The sequence below is a fragment of the Astatotilapia calliptera genome, chromosome 17 (assembly GCF_900246225.1).
Source record: "Astatotilapia calliptera chromosome 17, fAstCal1.2, whole genome shotgun sequence".
In the NCBI taxonomy this organism is placed as follows: domain Eukaryota; kingdom Metazoa; phylum Chordata; class Actinopteri; order Cichliformes; family Cichlidae; genus Astatotilapia; species Astatotilapia calliptera.
The window spans coordinates 37,675,108-37,694,698 of NC_039318.1; the positions used below are offsets into that span (position 1 = coordinate 37,675,108).

Genomic DNA, 19,591 nt, shown 5'->3' on the forward strand with positions numbered 1-19,591 from the left:
GTAGATCATATTTACCTCATTTTCTCAGGATGTCCTGATACATAAAAGGCGACACTTCCTCGTACTCCTAACGGCGGGCATATTTTCATTCCTGAGGTTTCTTTCAGCAAAGAATTTTTGAATTATTCTTGAAAATAAGATAAGTAAGTAATAAGATTAATCAGCAAAGTCAGTACGCTTGCATGCTGAAGATCTTTGTAATTTATGCACAAAATTTTACAATGCAATGTTTGAATCTCTAAGATTTCACAAAAACGTAATTAATTGTTTGCTTTACTGTATTTGATTAACAGCTGTAACCTCAGAGTCACGTACAAGAAGCAAAGGAGTCCATGGCAGGCAGCGATATCACTCTCAGTAGCTGCGTTTGTTCTCAAAACGTTCCACCTCCCTGCAGAGTCATTCGTGTTTGGTCCCCTCATGTGTGCACGCTCATGTGTGCACCCTCATGTGTGCACCCTCATGTGTGCACGCTCATGTGTGCACGCTCATGTGTGCACCCTCATGTGTGCACCCTCATGTGTGCATATATATACATTAATTAGTCATGTTGACAAGGTACCCTCAGGGTTTGGGTGCTTTAAAAAACAAAGACCTGTGTTAACCATTAGGAAAGCAGAACCCTGATGGATCCACCATCTGCACGAATACTTCTCGATGCTATTTTCATACATAAATGAACGGGACGGTGAATTGCTGAAGGATACAACAGTAACAGATGTTGAGACAGAATTGTACTCCCGCTCGTGAGCGGATTTCACTGGGATGCAAAGGAACGACGTTCAGCGTTCTTACTGATGGATTTGACTCGTGATGTTCGAGACTCGGTCCCCAGCAGAAGATCAGAAACACCCCGAAGGGACATTTCACGTTTCAGGAAGGACAACCAGGTCTAGTTCACGGATCACAGATTGTGCGTCTTTTTTATTTAAAGAACAGATGTTTGTCATCACGTGTGAAGCACTTACCCGTGGCCTCGGTGCTCGATTTCTAAAAGAAACACTTGTGGATTTTGACCCCGTTTCCGGAGGTTTATAACACAACCCCCCAACGCATACTTTGAAACAAGGCTGACACATTTATACGGCATTTTCGTGGGATGGTGGTTGAAAGACATTTCAGCATCGCTATAAATCAATTCCTTTAAATCCCAGACAGCTTCAAACCCATGTTTAAGTCTTGTTTCACGGACAGCTGCGATGGATCTACTCATCGAGTTGGCAGCCGGTTTAATATTTGCAAAGGCCGTATATTCTGGAAACGACGCTGCCGTCTGTGGCCAGCAGCATCGAAACTGAAGGAATATTTGTAATTCTTCTGCTGTCGAGCTCTGCAACGCTCCTGCCTCTGTGGAGAAGATGAATTTGTCCTGGAATTCACAAACTTGCGGGATTTTCCTATCATTCGACAGATTTTTATCAAGCCAGAGTAATTATATTAGAAATACAAGTAAACGATGTTGCACAGCGATGAGATGATATCAAACAGAAGTCTCTTTTTTTTGTGCAACATCTGCAAATGTGTCCAGGAAATTAAAAATGAGAGCGTGCGTGCGTTTGTTACTCACGTGTGTCCAATCTCATGGGCAATAGTGAAGGCCGTCCCCAGGCCGATGTCCTCGTTGATGCTGCAGCTCCTCTCTGGCTCACACATCCCTCCTACCGGAGCCAGACCTGCAGAAATGCACTCTATGAATATAAAAAACAACTCTACTCTGAAGCAAGCACACGAACCGAATGAGAATCCCAACTGAGAGAAAGGATGATGTTCCCAGCAGCCGCAGCTCACTATTTTGCCAACTCTGCTTTTAGTAAAGCGTGCGTTGTTATCAGTAAACATGCAGAGTGTAAAAGTACACAGATGCACATCATTTGCATCGCACCTTCTTGAGCATGTAAGAACTTTAAACATGCATGCACACTTTTTTTAACGTCAAACCTGCAACTCTTTGGAAAGTAAGAGCACACTGGGTGGGACCCTTGAAATTATTCTCAGATGAGTAACTGATTTCAGAGTTAAGGATGGAAGAAGGTGTAGGGTTACGTTTATGGTTACGGTTGGGAGGAAGCATGAAGCTGTGACGGTCAGGGCTAGGAGAAAGAGTCAGCGGGATCAGAAATATGGAAGTTTGTGGTCACGTGTGATGGAAGGTTACCTAGAGTTTCACAGGGCTTGTTTTTTTGGATGCAGATGTCATACCTGCAAGACGTGAGGAAAAACAAAAAGGAGGTTTGACAGTCGTACACAACAAGGTGCAGAAACTGCATCAGCTGCTGCTTAAGATACATGTGAACACACTTGGACACGCAGCGTAGTCACACATGCACACAGTAGCGACAGCAGACGGATAAAGTTTTAAAAGAACAATAGGCGGAAACCGCGGACGGTCACTGCGGTGTCATCGCGTCTGAACAGCTTCCATCCCCGCTTGATAAATGCTGCTGTAAAACCGAGCTGTTCTCACCAAGCCGCCACCAAGACCGCATCTCAAAAAAGTTGTGACATTTATCTGCTTTCACGCCCCACATCCCCTCGCCAACGCTAACCTCCCGCAGCTCGAGTTCGTGGCACATTCTTTTGCACAGAATAGGAAAGTATTTGTGGCAGCGCTGCCCGAGCACAAGTGCGTTCAGATGACTCTGACCAAACCGTGGCCGTGCTGTTCACTGTTGCACATTCCTGAGTCAATAGCACCAGTGTTTTTTTTGTTTTTACTTAACATGCATCTGCCACTGGTGTCTGCATTTTGTGCATTAAATGCGAGTATTCAAATAACGTAAACTATGATTCATCACCTTTTTCCCCCCAAAGTTAAACTATGTCAGTATTTGTTTTATCTCCCTTTTTTGGGGGCTGCAAAAATGAGATTGTAAGCATACGAACACTCATGCCTGCCATAAATGTTGACTTGCACAGAGTCTGTATCAGTTTGCAAAAAGCTATACTGTATAAATTTCCCCCATCCCTTAAGCGGAGCGATGCCAAAACACCGGTTCAGGAAAAGTGGAATGAAGAGAAGTTAAAAACAATCTTCAGTGTCGGGCAACACTCGGACTACATGCTGTCGTTTAAGACGAGTTAATCGAGGGAGCCGCGTCAAATTCAGCCTGTCAGGACTTGATAGCACATTAAATCCATCCATGAGATCCAGTGAACTCGGAGGAGGAGGCGGATCATCTCGGTGTCACTGTCTGATCAGGTGCTGAGCTGTGTGGCGCCTGAACTGGACAGCCCAGCTCTCCTGGTCAGGTCTTACTGGCTGGGCCAACCTTACTATATTTAGTTTTCAACACATGACTGATTCTGTTGACTCTTAATTGAGGTTATTTGTTCCTACGAGGGTCACAAGCGGACATTCCCGCAGGACAGGTTTTTCTTTTCGAGGTTTCCGACCTGGTGATGAGCACGGCGGTGTCGTGATGAGCAATGCCGTTGTCAGGTATGGCGTTCCCGTAGCTGCTGCGGTGCTGGATGGTTTTCTGCCACTTGCAGAAGCTGTCTAAAGACTTCCCCGCATGATGGTTGATCTCCAGTGTGGGCTGGTGGGGACAGACAACAGAAGCACTTCCTTTGTTTAAACACAAAACAATCAGCTTCAGGAATGAACGAAAGATACTTAATGTGAAGTTATTCCAACATCAACAACAATTACAACAATGCTATAATAACCCCGTCTTCCTTTATTGCAGCGATTGAGGCATTTTTCCACCGCAGCATTGCATCTTAGTCCCTCAATCCTGTAAAAGATATGTAGAAGCGCGGAGGGAGTGCTCTGCTGGCCACAGCTGGCGAGAACTCGTAACCCAGGAATGTGTGCGGTGACATAACTAGTAATTGTCTTATCCCACAGTCCCTCATTTCTGGCCCTACTGCTGTCCTCATTTTCCTTTCCAGGGGCAGCTTGCCTATTCAGACCTGGAAAACGGCAGCAGGAGCGCTTGCACAGAACACTCTCGATCCCGCCCCGACCTCAACGGTCCACGGAGTAAGAATAACAACACTAATACTCGCCTACCGCTAATGACCCTAACATTTACTTCACTACCATGTGAGATAACGAACATATCCTGGCACTAAATTACGGGCTCTAATTTTGAGGCACTATGAAAAGCATGAATCATAAATGTTCCCTAATAAGACGGCCACAGAGGAAACCTCAAAGCAGCGCCGTAATTCCCCTTTAATTCAGCATGATTCATCTGTCAAAGTGCTACAAGGTTAACCTTAAAACGGAGCCGGGTACACGTCTCACCGCATGCTGTTAATGGCAGGCTAATAAGGTCGTTTACTACAGAGTCACATGGCACAGTCGTCTGCTGAGCTGTGCTGGTAAGGTCATGCACTTTTTTATGAGCTAAACTCCTGCCCTGCGGTCAGGTGTGGACTCTGTCTCCGGCAGCTGCATCTTTTCTGACCTGCAGTCACTCGCTGGCGTTATAATACACGTGAAAAGGAGTCTGCAGCCATATTATCGGCAGCGGCTTGAGCTAAATGCTAGCATGAGTGCGTCTTCTGTGTTCACCTTCTCTTGTTCAACATGTGACTCTACCCCTGATTGTGCTCCTAAATGAAAAGGTCGATCATTCTTCCCTTATTACAATCGTATTTTTTTTAATGGATGTACACACAAAGCAATAATTTGTAAAATGTAACTGAAATATATCAAATCAAAAGTTAATTGATTCAAATAATCAGTGGGGGAAAATGTGCTCGGTGCCAATCAATTCAAGTTTATCTGCCTAGAATCCACTAAACCTTTGAGTGCACCAAAAAACCACATGCTGCCAGTGGATCATAAAAGCCGTTAGTTATGTATATTCTGTCACAGTAAGTTTTACTTATATAGTGCCAAAATCACCTCAAGGCACTTTACCTGTAGGTAAAGACCACACAGTATTAGAGAGAAACCCCCTATGAGCAGCACTTTGGCGACAGTGGGAAGGAAAAACTCCCTTTTAACAGGAAGAAACCTCCGACAGAGCCAGGCTCAGGAAGGGGCGGGACAAAAGACACACTGTGGAAAGAGTAGGACCAAAGCATTAGTATTAGCAGTAATTCATGCACCTTACCTGGTCTTCCATGAGCAGGATGAGTCGCGTCACCACGATGTTGACTGCATTCCCCAGGCTAGAATCCTGGAACAGTTTGGCAACCTGACCTCCAGGGAAACAAGAAAAGACCAGTCTTAAAAACGGCTGATAGAACAGCCGAGCACACCGCGGCGGGCTTTTTCCTGGCAATCGTTAGCGTATGTTCTGTAGATGATAGACATGTTTTCCCGTCATTTCTCCCCGCTGGAGCCCAAACGAAAAAAAGAAACAAAAAAAACACACTGGGGACGAGAGAAAACGGGACTTTGATGAATACAAATACAGATCCCGCCGCTCTGACTGCATAAACAGGTGCTTTTATTTTAACCAGGGTTTCATCCATATGGTGGTTTGAAAGTCAGAGCATACTGCACTGGAGAGGAGAGCTTTGTATCTAAACAGACCAGAGCCATACACTTATATGCTTGTGTCTTCATTTTCTAGCTAGGCGTTCACATTAAACGCAGCACTAATGTGTTCTCCGTGTACAACAGCTTAAGCACTGACCTTCCAAATCATCACCCTGGAAAGTCGGGAATAATTTGTGCAGCCAGGGCAAAAAGAATGCAGCTAAGTGACTTTAATGTATAACCAAAAGAAACTGGACTATTTTTAGAGCAAATCTGTATTAAAGAACCAAGAGCGATTCCTTCCCGCGTGCGTACGGTTTTCCAGTGATTAACTGCACGTACGAAAGCCTCACTGACTAAAACATGTGGCCTCCCCGAGGAGAAATCAGGCAACAGCTACGCATTTGTTTTTCTTTCTTTCTGTCTATAAACATTAATAATACATCCCCCGTAAGCCTGACTCGGCCTTGGAGACTTATTTCTGTCAGTGAAGACGACCCTGTTCTTTCCAGCTCGCCTTTAATCAGCTGAATAACATTTCCTTCTTTGCTTCGAAAGACGCCAGGCCACCAAATCACGGCCATGTGACAGTCAGTCGCTGAAAGCTGGTTTTTTTTCTTTTTTCATTAGAGGAAGAGGAAAGCTTTTGCGTTGTGAAACTTACAATATTCATGACTGCCAGGATGTATTGCTCGATGTCCCTGCGGCCGTGATAACCCACCATCATCTTATCAGCTACTACCAGCGTCTCCACGTAGCGCTCCCGGCTGACCGAACGCTTCAGAGGCAGCTGGCCACGGCCGACGTGATGAGGAGGCGTCTTCAGCGTCCGCTGCCACCACGACGCGCCCTTCATCGGCTTCTCGTCTGAGGCAGATCACACAATCTTACATTTTGACAGCGTGCTGTTGAAAAGAGCTCAAGTTGATCCAGCTTTGTATCGGAAACAGATTCTCTCGCTTTTCCCATCATTTGACCACAGATTAATAATAATTACAGCAATAACAGCAATTAGACGAAACACTCGACACACTTTGCGTAATCGTAGGGCAGATTTTAAAGGGCAGCTTTACAAAGTATCTTTCTTTTCTTATATTTGTCAAACGGCGGCTTTCCAAACATACTTGTGCTTTTTCAGCAAACGCCCTGTAACACAGACTCGGTCACGCCTAATCACAACCGGGAACGCAGACACAGCCGCAGCCTTCTGCTGCTGGCTGGTGCACAGACTGGCCTGCGGATGTTTACTCCTCCGGTCTGGACCTTAACGCCGCTACTAAAAAAGACCAGAATATCTCTCGTCTCACCAATGACTCCGCAGGATTGGCCCTTGTACTGATGGCGGAGCGATGACCGCTTATAAACCACATGGGGGCGCCCCTCTGCTCTCTCCTCGCTCTCTGTCCCGGTTTGGTTATCTGGTGAGACAAGGGGTTCAATCAGGTACTCCTCTCCCCCAGCAACAATCACCCCCTGCTGCAGAGAAACAGATTTGAAGAATAGAATAAAATGAGGATTGCCATCACGGCACACAGATGACTTTACAGTGCGAGTGTTTTCCTGAGAAACTCTTTTCAAAAAGTGAAAACAGATGAGTCAGTTAAGCTCACATACCTATGCCTAAAATATGCTCACTGGACACTTTATTAGGTACGCCTAATCAGCCAGTCACACGGCAGCAACTCAAGCATGACCAGGACGACCTGCTGAAGGTGATTTAGGTGACTTTGAACGTGGATTGTTTAAGAAACTGCTGATCTCCTGCTATTGTCACAACCATCCCTAAGGTTTACTGAGGATGGTCTAAAAAAGAGAAAATGTTTTCTGGATGAAAAGCAGAGATCAGACGGTCAGACTGCTTTCAGCTGACAGGAAGAGATGATGGCGCAGCACGTTGAACCTTGGAGAAGGTGGGCGGCAGCTTCAGACGACCACAACAGGTGCTACACCTGCCGGGAATCTGAGGATGCGGATCACACCGGCTCCTCGAGATCGGACGACAGCAGATTGGAAAAACATCGGATGGTGGAGTGTAAACGAACGCAAGCATCCTCCACATCCTGCTTGTACGGTGCAATCCGTCAGCCTGCTGGTGGCGTTAATGGTGCGCAGGGTATTTTCTTGGCACACTTTAGATTATTTGGGTGAAAGTGAACAACGCTAGCGAACCTTCAAACTTCACAGGAAACAGCTCGATCGTCCCGTCTGTGTTGGGCCCTTTGGGCGGTGCACACATACACAGACGAGCACACATGAGAGCATGAAAGAGTGAATGAGAGCGAGGAAAATGAGAGAGCGAGACAGAGAGAGCGATACACTAACACTTCCTTTGATTCCGCTCAGATGTGTTGGCTTTGGTCGGAGCGAGAGTCTCCTCACCCGAATGGCGGCGGCAGCTTTCAAAGTGCTTTTAATCCCATAATAAAGTTAGTGACGGTCCTCTGGACACACAGCCCGCTCGCCGGTGAATGCGCTCACGCTGGTTTGACTAACAGTGATTACGTGTCCAGCTTATTAACGCTTTGCGAACACGTCTAATCCTCAGCTGCGTATACAACTGTTATTTTGGGGTCTGCTGTTTGTAGTGAGAGGATACACAGATACACAGCGCTGTGAATACAGCAGAATGAATTCATCCAACGAAACGGGGCGCAGAGGAGAACGAGCTCTCACCCGCCGACGAGTGTGCGCGAGTCGTCCGCCGTGGAGGGCTGAGGTGACTTCAAAAGAAATGGATCCGGTGTCTTTTAAGGGTCACGTCAGACAGCTGTAAGATGTCATTTACACTTTCTAGAGATCAAAGCGAGCATTACAGAGCACGACGCACTGCAGGTTACAGGTAGACGTTTAACAGATTGCAGTTATTAAATTTATTGGACATGACACTATGTTAACCCTCATATAAGTAACTACTGCTGTCTTGATTTGCTGTAAACCTGAGAATGGTGGAGGAGCTGTTATCACCTTGTGCACCTGGGCAATTACTTAGATCAGTGCATGGGGCACTGCCGGTTACTACCCAGGTCTTGGCTAGCAAACAAAGTTGAGCAAGCTTAGAGCCTCCACGCTGTGAAACAAGTCTGACCACCGAGATCATAATGGCACTTAAAAAAAAATTATTTTCTGACTTTCTTCTTGAAACACTTTTATTACAAGTAAAAAGCCTCTGTGAATGTCACAGTACTGAGTGTTTCAGATTCTCATTTAATATTCTTTGACTTCTTAGTGGTCTTAGTCCTTCCTGCCTCAGTGTTTAGTCTCTGTTCCCATGTTTACTCTGTGCTTTTGTCCCATGTTTCATGTATAATCACCCTTGTCTCTATGTCCCTGTGTCTCCCGTGTGTTGTATACTCAGGCCTGAAGTTCTCTGTGTTCCACATCTAGTTACCGTATTTTTTGTACATAAGGCATATCGGACAATAAGGCGCATTAATCAAAACAAAACAGTCAGATAAGTCAAACTTTACTCAGCTCATTCTTCTTGCTTCCTCCTCTTCCCTACCATTGATTCATTGATGCTGAATTCTCTGCAGCGGCTCTATTCCCATGTTGTTGCACTATATTACTGACTAACCTCGTATTGTGGATGGATTATCTCAGTTGTTCTCCTGACTGATGTTTGGTCCGTTTACAGCATCCTGCCATGCGATTGCATTTGTCTCTAACCATCGGGAACCCTCATGTTAACTTTTATCAAGTGGAAAAAAGTTAGCGTTCATCCTCCAGCTTCACTGTTTATGCTATGCTAACATAGCTGTGTCGCTAGTGATCACGTAGCACATCATTATATACCAGCTAGCCCAACTTCAGTAACCCTACAAACGTCACTGTTTAGTTTTCTGTCTTCATTTATGTTGGAAGTGATAGCAGAGCTGTACGTTTGATTTTTTTCAGAAATCTCTCAGTCAGAACATGCTATATCATGTTTAGGTGGAAGCTAGCGAGCTAACTTCCTGCTAACTTCTAACTCTGTTAAATTTTGTTTTCATGGATGCCTGGATGTTAAACTTAATTGTTACACCTGGTAAAGCAGCAGCGCTGATCATTTTATTAAAGATGAAAGAATTTAGACAGTTTTAACTCTCAGTGATGCTGCAGTGTTCGTTTGTTTTTGGGACCTGAAGAAGATGGAGTTCAGGACCCAGATTCCTCCTCGAGGCTCCTGACTACAGTAGCCGTGATGCTCCAACAATCCATCAAGTGCGGCTTCATAGCTACCAAAGTTGTACTAAAACATTTTTGAGAGTGAGGTGATCCGCCTCCACTGTCTGTGTTTGGGTCCGCATCCTCCTCACGCCGCCCTCGCAGACGTGACAGTGAGTGTTTGATTTTTACCCATCTTTAGTTTTATTGGTTTTTATCAATCTCTGGGATTTTAATATACTTTGATTTCTTTCTGTAAACCTTCTAGTAACTTAGAACAGTCAACAGCTTTATTCGCCACATGCAGGTTGCCCCCGCAGTGGACTGGACCACTGAATGGTAGAAAAGTCTAAATAAAGTTTATTACTGCCTTTTCCTCGCAACCATCTATCACAAGCAACTTTACACTATGACACAACATAAATCCTCAGAATGGAAATACTGATAGTCAGGGATTTCTTATACAATTATTATAAACTAACCAGACACTTCATTAATTACACTCTTTACACTACTGGGTTGGACACCACCCCACCACCGTCTACTTTTTTAGGGCTTCAGACACATCTTAAATCTTTGTTCCACAGATTTAACAAGGTGCTGGAAATTTTAATTCATACAGATGTGATAGCATCACACAGCTGCTGCGGATCAGTCCTGTTCCATCACATCCCAAAGGTGTTGTATTGTATTGAAACTGGTGACTGTAGAGCCCGTTTGAGTACAGCGAACTCTTCTTTATTTTCAGGAAACCAGTTTAAGATGATCTGAGCTTTGTGACGTTGCCCCTCATCTTGCTGGAAGCACCATAAGAAGATGGGAACACCGTGGAAGTCCATAAAGACATGAACAAGGTTTTTATCGACGGACTGATTCGTATTGTTTCTGTCTGACACTGATGTTTGAATGTGGCGGCAGTAATCAGGACTCATCAGACCAGACAACGTTTTTCCAGTCTGCTATCATCATCATCATCATTCTGGTGAGCCTGTGTGAACTGCAGCTGCAGTTTCCTGTCTTAGCTGACAGGGGTGGCAACCTGTGTGGTCTTCTGCAGCCGCAGCCCGCCTGCTTCAACATGCACAATCAGAGACGCTCTTCTGCATACCTCCTTTGGAACGAGCGGTTACTTGAGTTGCTGTTGCCTTCTGGTCAACATGAAGCATCGACAACTGACCCCAACGAGGTATTTTCTCACAAAAAATGCAGATCGCTGGAAATTTTCTGACCATTCTCTGTAAACGGATGGCTGTGCGGGAAAATCCCAGCAGATCAGCAGTTTCTGAAATACTCAGACCAGCTCGTCTGTCACCAACAGCCACGTTCAAAGTCACTTAAATCATATTTCCACCACAATTTCAGCAAATCGTATGCTTACGTGTGATTGGCTGATTAGATATTTGCACCAAGTGGACCACACTTGAAAGGTACGCCTAACAAAGTTGCTGGTAATCACCTTAAAAAGCTTTAAGTCTACAGTAGCAGCGCTGGACTGGACACAATTAATGATGTCATCTTTTAAAGTGAAAAGTGTCTCTTTTGTAGCATAAATTCTTCCTTTCAGATAAGGTTTAGAGCTGCTCGAGGACTCGAGGTTTGCTAAAGTGTCATGCTTTGATGTCAGGATCTGCTGCTGCTGCCGTCACTCAGTGTACGAGCTGTGGATTTAAACGGGAGGGTCGAGTCTTACCAGGCCGTTACAGTTGCTCAGGGCCACTTTGCTGGAATGCGGTTGGTCTTGGAGGTGTCCCACATAGTGGCAATGAGGAGAGTAAGGGTGACTCCAGGCTAAACGACCCCTCTTCCAGTACTCCACCTGGAACTGCCGTGACAGCAGGCTTCCCTGTAGCGTCAGGTTGAGCAGGAAGTTGTTCCGGGATGTCGACAGCTGGTAGAAGAGCTAATAGACAGAAAGATGCACAAGAAATTAATAAATATATGTATTTTTAATTTTAAAAAAGTTACATAAAAAAGCATAATACAGAGTCAGGAAGCCTGTCTTCAGTGCTGCGCCTTCTTCTTTGGTGGTGTTCAGTCATTTTTGAGTCCAGCATCTCGCCACTGGGTCCTACACGTACTGGGATGGCGATCTCATACTGGCCTAGACTGGATAGGAAAGCAGCTAGAAGGGGAGAAATAAAGACAGTGTAAAATCAACACCAGAGTTTAACTAGATAAAGACAAAATTCAGCTTCTTCCAAGTGACTCTAATAAAAAATACAAACCTGGAGGATTTGCGAGCTGCTTATTTTAAATCACACAATGGGCTTTTTTATTGAGTGACTAACCCAGTTGGAAAAGAGGAACTTGCAGACTTTTTGGCCTCCGCTCCAAGTACCCCTCCTTCACAAGGCCATAAGGATGTTCCCATGGTTACCTTGAAACTGTATACTTCCTGTCTGTGCAAGAGGCCGGCAATGATTTATTGTCCAAACTCGCTCAGCTCCAAACAGCCGGCGTCAGCTTACTAACGGGGAAGGGTCACTAGCAAAAGGAGCCCAGCTTAAACCTTTGGTCTCGCTTGGTGGAGAAGCGGCCCCTTCCCACACAGAGTAAATACCCAGAGATCAGAGCTCCCTGGTACAGACTTAAAGGAAAAATCTCTCTGAAGGCAGCAGATAGCTGTGCCTGGAATAAACAGCGCAATTACAGCACAAACACTGCGTTCACACAGACTTTGTGAGGCTGCAGTGTATTTGTGACATGGGAACGTTAGTGCAAAACACAACCGGCGTTCGAGCCTTTCGAACTGTGGGAACCAAAACACAAATGCAGTTTCTGCATTTCAGATTTCACGGTTAATCTTCCAGCCCCGTGTCGGCAAAAAACACCCTTTCAACACAAAGGACGCAGCCCTCGTGTTTAGTCTAAATTAGATTGAGACTAAACATGTTTCAGGTATCTATTCGTCTGTCATCTCCTCCCTGTCCAACAGCGTGTTCCCACTTTTCCTCATTATCGCACCTCCACACCAAGCTGCACACCTGCACCCCATTACCACATCGCTTTTTGCCGTATTCCTCTGCAAGATTATCTAATGTGTTGCAGCCACAGCGTCATAGTAACTTGTTTCGTCTGTCTATTAATGTTCTGCCATAAAATCCAGCTCCCTAGTAAACTCTGATTTTTAGCTTACATAGTGTTTGGGTCTCGTCTTGTTTCATTGGGCTGCTAAACGGTCCAAAAACACCCTGTGAGTAGTAATTCATTTATATATCAGTACTTCTCTCACACCAACCAGTCGCAGCAGATGGCCCCGCCCCTCCCTGAGCCTGGTTCTGTCGGAGGTTTCTTCCTGTTAAAAGGGAGTTTTTCCTCCCCACTGTCACCAAAGTGCTGCTCATAGGGGGTCACAAGATTTTGGGGTTTTCTCCGTTTTATTGTAGGGTCAACCTCACAATATAGAAGCACTTTGTTGTTGTGATTTGGCGCTGTAGAAATAAAACTGAATTAAATTGAATACTGCTACTGAAACCAATCAGACAGTGCATTAAATACAGACAGTCAAGTGATATATTTTTTATACTGTAGTCAACATTAACATTGCATTAAGAGTGCATGTACCAGCTTTATAAAAACTTATTCTGGGTCAAAGTCTGTTTTTCCTTAACAGATCTGATCATTTACAGTGGGGCAAAAAAGTATTTAGTCAGCCACCGATTGTGCAAGTTCCCCCACCTAAAATGATGACAGAGGTCAGTAATTTGCACCAGAGGTACACTTCAACTGTGAGAGACAGAATGTGAAAAAAAATCCATGAATCCACATGGTAGGATTTGTAAAGAATTTATTGGTAAATCAGGGTGGAAAATAAGTATTTGGTCAATAACAAAAATACAACTCAATACTTTGTAACATAACCTTTGTTGGCAATAACAGAGGTCAAACGTTTACTATAGGTCTTTACCAGGTTTGCACACACAGTAGCTGGTATTTTGGCCCATTCCTCCATGCAGATCTTCTCGAGAGCAGTGATGTTTTGGGGCTGTCGCCGAGCAACACGGACTTTCAACTCCCGCCACAGATTTTCTATGGGGTTGAGGTCTGGAGACTGGCTAGGCCACTCCAGGACTTTCAAATGCTTCTTACGGAGCCACTCCTTTGTTGCCCGGGCGGTGTGTTTTGGATCATTGTCATGTTGGAAGACCCAGCCTCGTTTCATCTTCAAAGTTCTCACTGATGGAAGGAGGTTTTGGCTCAAAATCTCACGATACATGGCCCCATTCATTCTGTCCTTAACACGGATCAGTCGTCCTGTCCCCTTGGCAGAAAAACAGCCCCATAGCATGATGTTTCCACCCCCATGCTTCACAGTAGGTATGGTGTTCTTGGGATGCAACTCAGTATTCTTCTTCCTCCAAACACGACGAGTTGAGTTTATACCAAAAAGTTCTACTTTGGTTTCATCTGACCACATGACATTCTCCCAATCCTCTGCTGTATCATCCATGTGCTCTCTGGCAAACTTCAGACGGGCCTGGACATGCACTGGCTTCAGCAGCGGAACACGTCTGGCACTGCGGGATTTGATTCCCTGCCGTTGTAGTGTGTTACTGATGGTGACCTTTGTTACTTTGGTCCCAGCTCTCTGCAGGTCATTCACCAGGTCCCCCCGTGTGGTTCTGGGATCTTTGCTCACCGTTCTCATGATCATTTTGACCCCACGGGATGAGATCTTGCGTGGAGCCCCAGATCGAGGGAGATTATCAGTGGTCTTGTATGTCTTCCATTTTCTGATGATTGCTCCCACAGTTGATTTTTTCACACCAAGCTGCTTGCCTATTGTAGATTCACTCTTCCCAGTCTGGTGCAGGTCTACAATACTTTTCCTGGTGTCCTTCCAAAGCTCTTTGGTCTTGGCCATGGCGGAGTTTGGAGTCTGACTGTTTGAGGCTGTGGACAGGTGTCTTTTATACAGATGATGAGTTCAAACAGGTGCCATTCATACAGGTAACGAGTGGGGGACAGAAAAGCTTCTTACAGAAGACGTTACAGGTCTGTGAGAGCCAGAGATTTTCCTTGTTTGAGGTGACCAAATACTTATTTTCCACCCTGATTTACGAATAAATTCTTTACAAATCCTACCATGTGGATTCATGGATTTTTTTTTTTCACATTCTGTCTCTCACAGTTGAAGTGTACCTCTGGTGCAAATTACTGACCTCTGTCATCATTTTAAGTGGGGGAACTTGCACAATCGGTGGCTGACTAAATACTTTTTTGCCCCACTGTACATATGCCTGTGTAGGTTCTCACTCATTCGGGTCATGGTAGTCTTAGGAGCTTGGAAACAAAGCGACTGGACTTCTTTAAGTAACTTATAGAAGCTTAAAGCTGAAAGAAACTTAAAGAAGTCCAGTCGCTTTGTTTCCAAGCTCCTTAGACCTTCATTTAGATAAACAACTGCCTGGATGTATTTCAACATAGACACTGTGCCAAAAGCTTACTATTTGGAGACACACTTCAACACTACCTCCCACTTCATTGGGTACACCTGTTCAACAGCTTATAAATGCAACACAGTGTAAGTGCATTGCAACCGAGCACCAGAACGGGGAAGAAGGCTGATTGTAAGGCAGTAGTAACTCGAATATCCACTCACTAATCTCAGTCCAGCACCTTTGGGTATGTGTAGAACCAAAGAGTCACATCGTGGACATGCAGGCAACAAATCTGCGCCAACTGTGCGATGCCGTCATGTCGACACGGACCAAAATCTGTGAGAAATGTTTGCAGCAACTGGTTGGGTCTGTGCCATGTTTTAAAGCAGCTTTGAAGGTGAAACGGCGTCCGACCCAGTAGGAATATACCCACTGAAGTGGCTGGGAAATGTCGGTGGAAAAACAGAACTTAAACCTAAAAGCATACTGCAATCCACACAGATGCATACCTAATATCTGCTTTATAGCTGAAGCATTGGAAATGAAAATGAGATGAAACCCTGAATTCTCAGAGTGAGCGTCAGCGGCAACATCCGTTACTTCTTATTTACTCACCAAAATAGCTCTTATTCTCATTATTACTTTTAGCCATGACTCTCCTACAGTGGGCAATCGAGGCACCCCACTGGCATTTTTTCCCCCCAAACTTCCTGAAAAGCATTAGATTTCCCACAACAAATCCATCCTGTTCTTGTAAAGCACAGCATGTAAGCCGGCAGGTGGTATTTCCCCTACGTTTGAAGCACAGGAAAAACTCCTGGACAGAAAATGTAAGTACTAATAAAGCAGATAGAATTTGTGTCTATAGAAGAAATTAACGAGACCTCACACAGAATTAAGTGTAATGAAAACCAGAAGACACATGAACCTACAGTCTAAAGCTACAGCTTGGGCGAACTCAACAAATCCTCATTCCCACACCCACAGGGACACGAAACACAGGCAGCTTCAAAGGATTGTTGTGAAAACAGTTACAGGAGACATTTATGGATGCTATGAACTCAGAACAGCCAGCGAGAAGTAAGAGTGCAAAAATAGTTATCAACCCTTTAGTGAGCCATTAGAGGTGCAGTCTTAGATTTGCTGTATTAAAGCTTCTAAAAATAGCACTATACAAAAGTCTTGAGTCATGCCTCATTTCTTTATATTTTGCTTTCTTATTATTTCTTTGTGGTCTTTAAAATTTTTCAGAGGAATGTTTTTGTGTGTCTTAATGCACGTATCACTGACCTGTGACTCACTCAAGCATAAAAACAGCATCTAACTCAAGAAATGGACCCGTGGTGTGTTCAAACACAACAGATGACCTTTAAATTGTATTTTAGGAACTTTGTTTCTAGCAATTCGGTGGAAAAACACGTGATTTATTTCCCTTTCTTTTGCTGAACTTATGAGAAAAATAACACAGGTATAAAATCGTATTTTTGCACCGATGAGGTGATTCCCAACGACCTATTAGGTGAAAATTTGGCATGTCTCGGCCAGTGTTGGTCAAGTTACTTGAAAAAAGTAATTAGTAACTAATTACTGCCCCCAAAAAGTAATCCCATTACTTTACTGATTACTTATTTTCAAAAGTAATTAATTACTTAGTTACATAGTTACTTTTAAAAACACAATTTACAACCTGAATAGGTAATAAAGTGATAGATCTTTCAGCCCAATTCTACTTTTTCTGCATAATCCATCATCCAAAATGTAATCAAATGGAAAAGTCTCTGTTTAAAACTTGTTTTATTAGTTTTAATCGTTTAACTTTATGCATCAAGCAAACATTTAATTATATGCAACATTCTCTGACGGGAAGAAATTAGTTTAACATTTAAACCCATTTTCTGCACATTCCAGCACATAAAATAAAATATTTTTTGTGTTTACACTTAGTCTTTCAAATAGATGCAAGTAAAACACAGCAGAAAATAAATAAAGTCAAAGACTCAGCGGTCCTGTTGCTCTATTTTCACCTGTAAAGCAGGAGTGGGGCAGGCGGAGGGTTACCTTGGTGCAGGTGTGCCGTGTCAGTGGAAGAATCCGCGAGTTTCTCTGTGAGTTTCCCATTACGTCGTAGCTACTCGGTGCTTGCTCGGAAGTTTAGGGTTTTTTTTCGCTGTAAAAAGAAGTTTTCTTCCCACGCACAGCGGACACTAATGTTTTTGTCACTTTTTATGGAATCAAACTCAAAGTAAGGTCAGTACTTCCACGCTTTAAACGCTGCACGCTCATACTCTCTCCCGCACTCGATATATGATCCATTGTTGATCTGCACACAGCTGTTGTCACTGTAATCTAATTACCGTTTTTGCAATAGTAATCCCTTACTTTACTCGTTACTTGAAAAAAGTAATCAGATTACGCGTTACTGCCCATCTCTGGTCTCGGCATGATGTGCAGCACGTCCTTGAGGAAACTGCACAAGTGGAGAATAAAAGAAGAACTAGCAAACCTCGGAAAAAAAGATCTACAAAAAGTATCAGAAAGTCAGCAAAACGCTGAAACGACCTGAGCGAAGCATCTGGCCCTTCACGTGATCCATCTGCTGTTCACTTAAAACTTCATCTGAAATGTCTGTGAAGGTCCTCAGTTATCCAGGTCATCGTAGTCTAAGGACCTTGGAAAGAAAAGCATCTGAGCGTCTGAGCTCACCCGAAACCTTGGCTGATTGTGACCCACACCCATTTTCACACCTGGGCTCGTGTGATTGGGTAGAGGATCAATAGGGGGTCCACTGTCCCACTTGGGGGGAACACTCACACAGGGCTTAAGGCTACGTCCACACCAGCCCAGATAGACTTGAAAACGTGTCCACACCAGCGTTTTCAGTCGTTTTCACAGAGTTGTGCGTCCACATTGAAACGGCCCAAAACGCTTACGTTCCAGTCCTGCGCAAAAGCGAGTGAGAATTAAAGAATTTAAAGAAAAGCTATCAGGAGTACAAACTGACATTAATCTTTTTTAGGGCTGTCAAAATTGAGAGCAAACAAAACAACTGCTGTATAATTGGTCACATGACTGCATCACATGACTAAAATGCGTCATCGTCTGCGTTTTCGAGTGTCCACGCTGCGACGGGACAGCTTCTTTTTGAAATGTATGTGTTTTTGAGAGCGTTTTCAAAACGCTGCATTTTTCCTTGAGGAAAACGCCGTCTCAGTGTGGACGTGAGGCCAAAACGGAGAGAAAACGAAAACGCATTAGTGTGGACGTAGCCTCAGTCTTCTTGGATGAGAAGTAAAACGTCTTCAAGCAACTTAAAGAAGTCCAGACACTTTTCTTTCCAAGCTCCTTACTCTTCATCTGAAAAGGTTTCACTGGAAGGATCGCTGTCGAGAAGACGTTCTTAAGGAAGGGGGACAATTCAATTCAATTCAATTTTATTTATATAGCGCCAAATCACAACAAAAGTCGCCTCAAGGCGCTTCATAGATACAGAGAAAAACCCAACAATCATATGACCCCCTATGAGCAAGCACTTTGGCGACAGTGGGAAGGAAAAACTCCCTTTTAACAGGAAGAAACCTCCGGCAGAACCAGGCTCAGGGAGGGGCGGGGCCATCTGCTGCGACCGGTTGGGGTGAGAAAAGGAAGACAGGATAAAAGACATGCTGTGGAAGAGAGACAGAGGTTAATAACAGATATGATTCAATGCAGAGAGGTCTATTAACACATAGTGAGTGAGAAAGGTGACTGGAAAGGACAAACTCAATGCATCATGGGAATCCCCCGGCAGCCTACGTCTATTGCAGCATAACTAAGGGAGGATTCAGGGTCACCTGGTCCAGCCCTAACTATATGCTTTAGCAAAAAGGAAAGTTTGAAGCCTAATCTTGAAAGTAGAGATAGTGTCTGTCTCCTGAATCCAAACTGGAAGCTGGTTCCACAGAAGAGGGGCCTGAAAACTGAAGGCTCTGCCTCCCATTCTACTTTTAAATACTCTAGGAACAACAAGTAGGCCTGCAGAGCGAGAGCGAAGTGCTCTAATAGGGTGATATGGTACTACAAGGTCATTAGGATAAGATGGGGCCTGATTATTTAAGACCTTGTATGTGAGGAGCAGGATTTTGAATTCTGGATTTAACAGGAAGCCAAAACAGGAGAAATATGCTCTCTCTTTCTAGTCCCTGTCAGGACTCTTGCTGCAGCATTTTGGATTAGCTCAAGGCTTTTCAGTGAGTTTTTAGGACTTCCTGATAATAATGAATTACAGTCGTCCAGCCTGGAAGTAATAAATGCATGAACTAGTTTTTCAGCGTCACTCTGAGACAGGATATTTCTAATTTTAGAGATGTTGCGCAAATGGAAGAAAGCAGTCTTACATATTTGTTTAATATGTGCTTTGAAGGACATGTCCTGGTCAAAAATGACTCCAAGGTTCCTCACAGTGTTACTGGAGGCCAAGGTAATGCCATCCAGAGTAAGAATCTGCTTAGATACCATATTTCTAAGATTTTCAGGGCCGAGTACAATAACCTCAGTTTGATCTGAATTAAGAAGCAGAAAGTTAGCGGCCATCCAGGTCTTTATGTCTTTAAGACATTCCTGCAGTTTAACTCATTGGTGTGTGTTATCT

General features: G+C 44.2%; 1 protein-coding gene across 2 annotated transcripts in view; it reads right to left on the minus strand.

Annotated features, from left to right (window-relative positions):
• Positions 1–19,591, minus strand: part of adamts10 (ADAM metallopeptidase with thrombospondin type 1 motif, 10) — a 57,631-nt gene that overhangs the window by 27,873 nt on the left and 10,167 nt on the right. The window contains exons 3-10 of one of the 2 annotated variants that reach the window (XM_026146384.1): positions 11,566–11,705; positions 11,274–11,483; positions 6,748–6,916; positions 6,162–6,307; positions 5,070–5,153; positions 3,394–3,539; positions 2,156–2,199; positions 1,568–1,673 (exon numbers count right to left, since the gene is read on the minus strand). In XM_026146384.1, the coding sequence (XP_026002169.1) occupies positions 1,568–1,673; positions 2,156–2,199; positions 3,394–3,539; positions 5,070–5,153; positions 6,162–6,307; positions 6,748–6,916; positions 11,274–11,483; positions 11,566–11,705 (1,045 nt within the window). Of the gene's footprint in view, positions 1–1,567; positions 1,674–2,155; positions 2,200–3,393; positions 3,540–5,069; positions 5,154–6,104; positions 6,308–6,747; positions 6,917–11,273; positions 11,484–11,565; positions 11,706–19,591 lie in introns of both variants that reach the window. The other variant, XM_026146383.1, reaches the window with a different exon arrangement.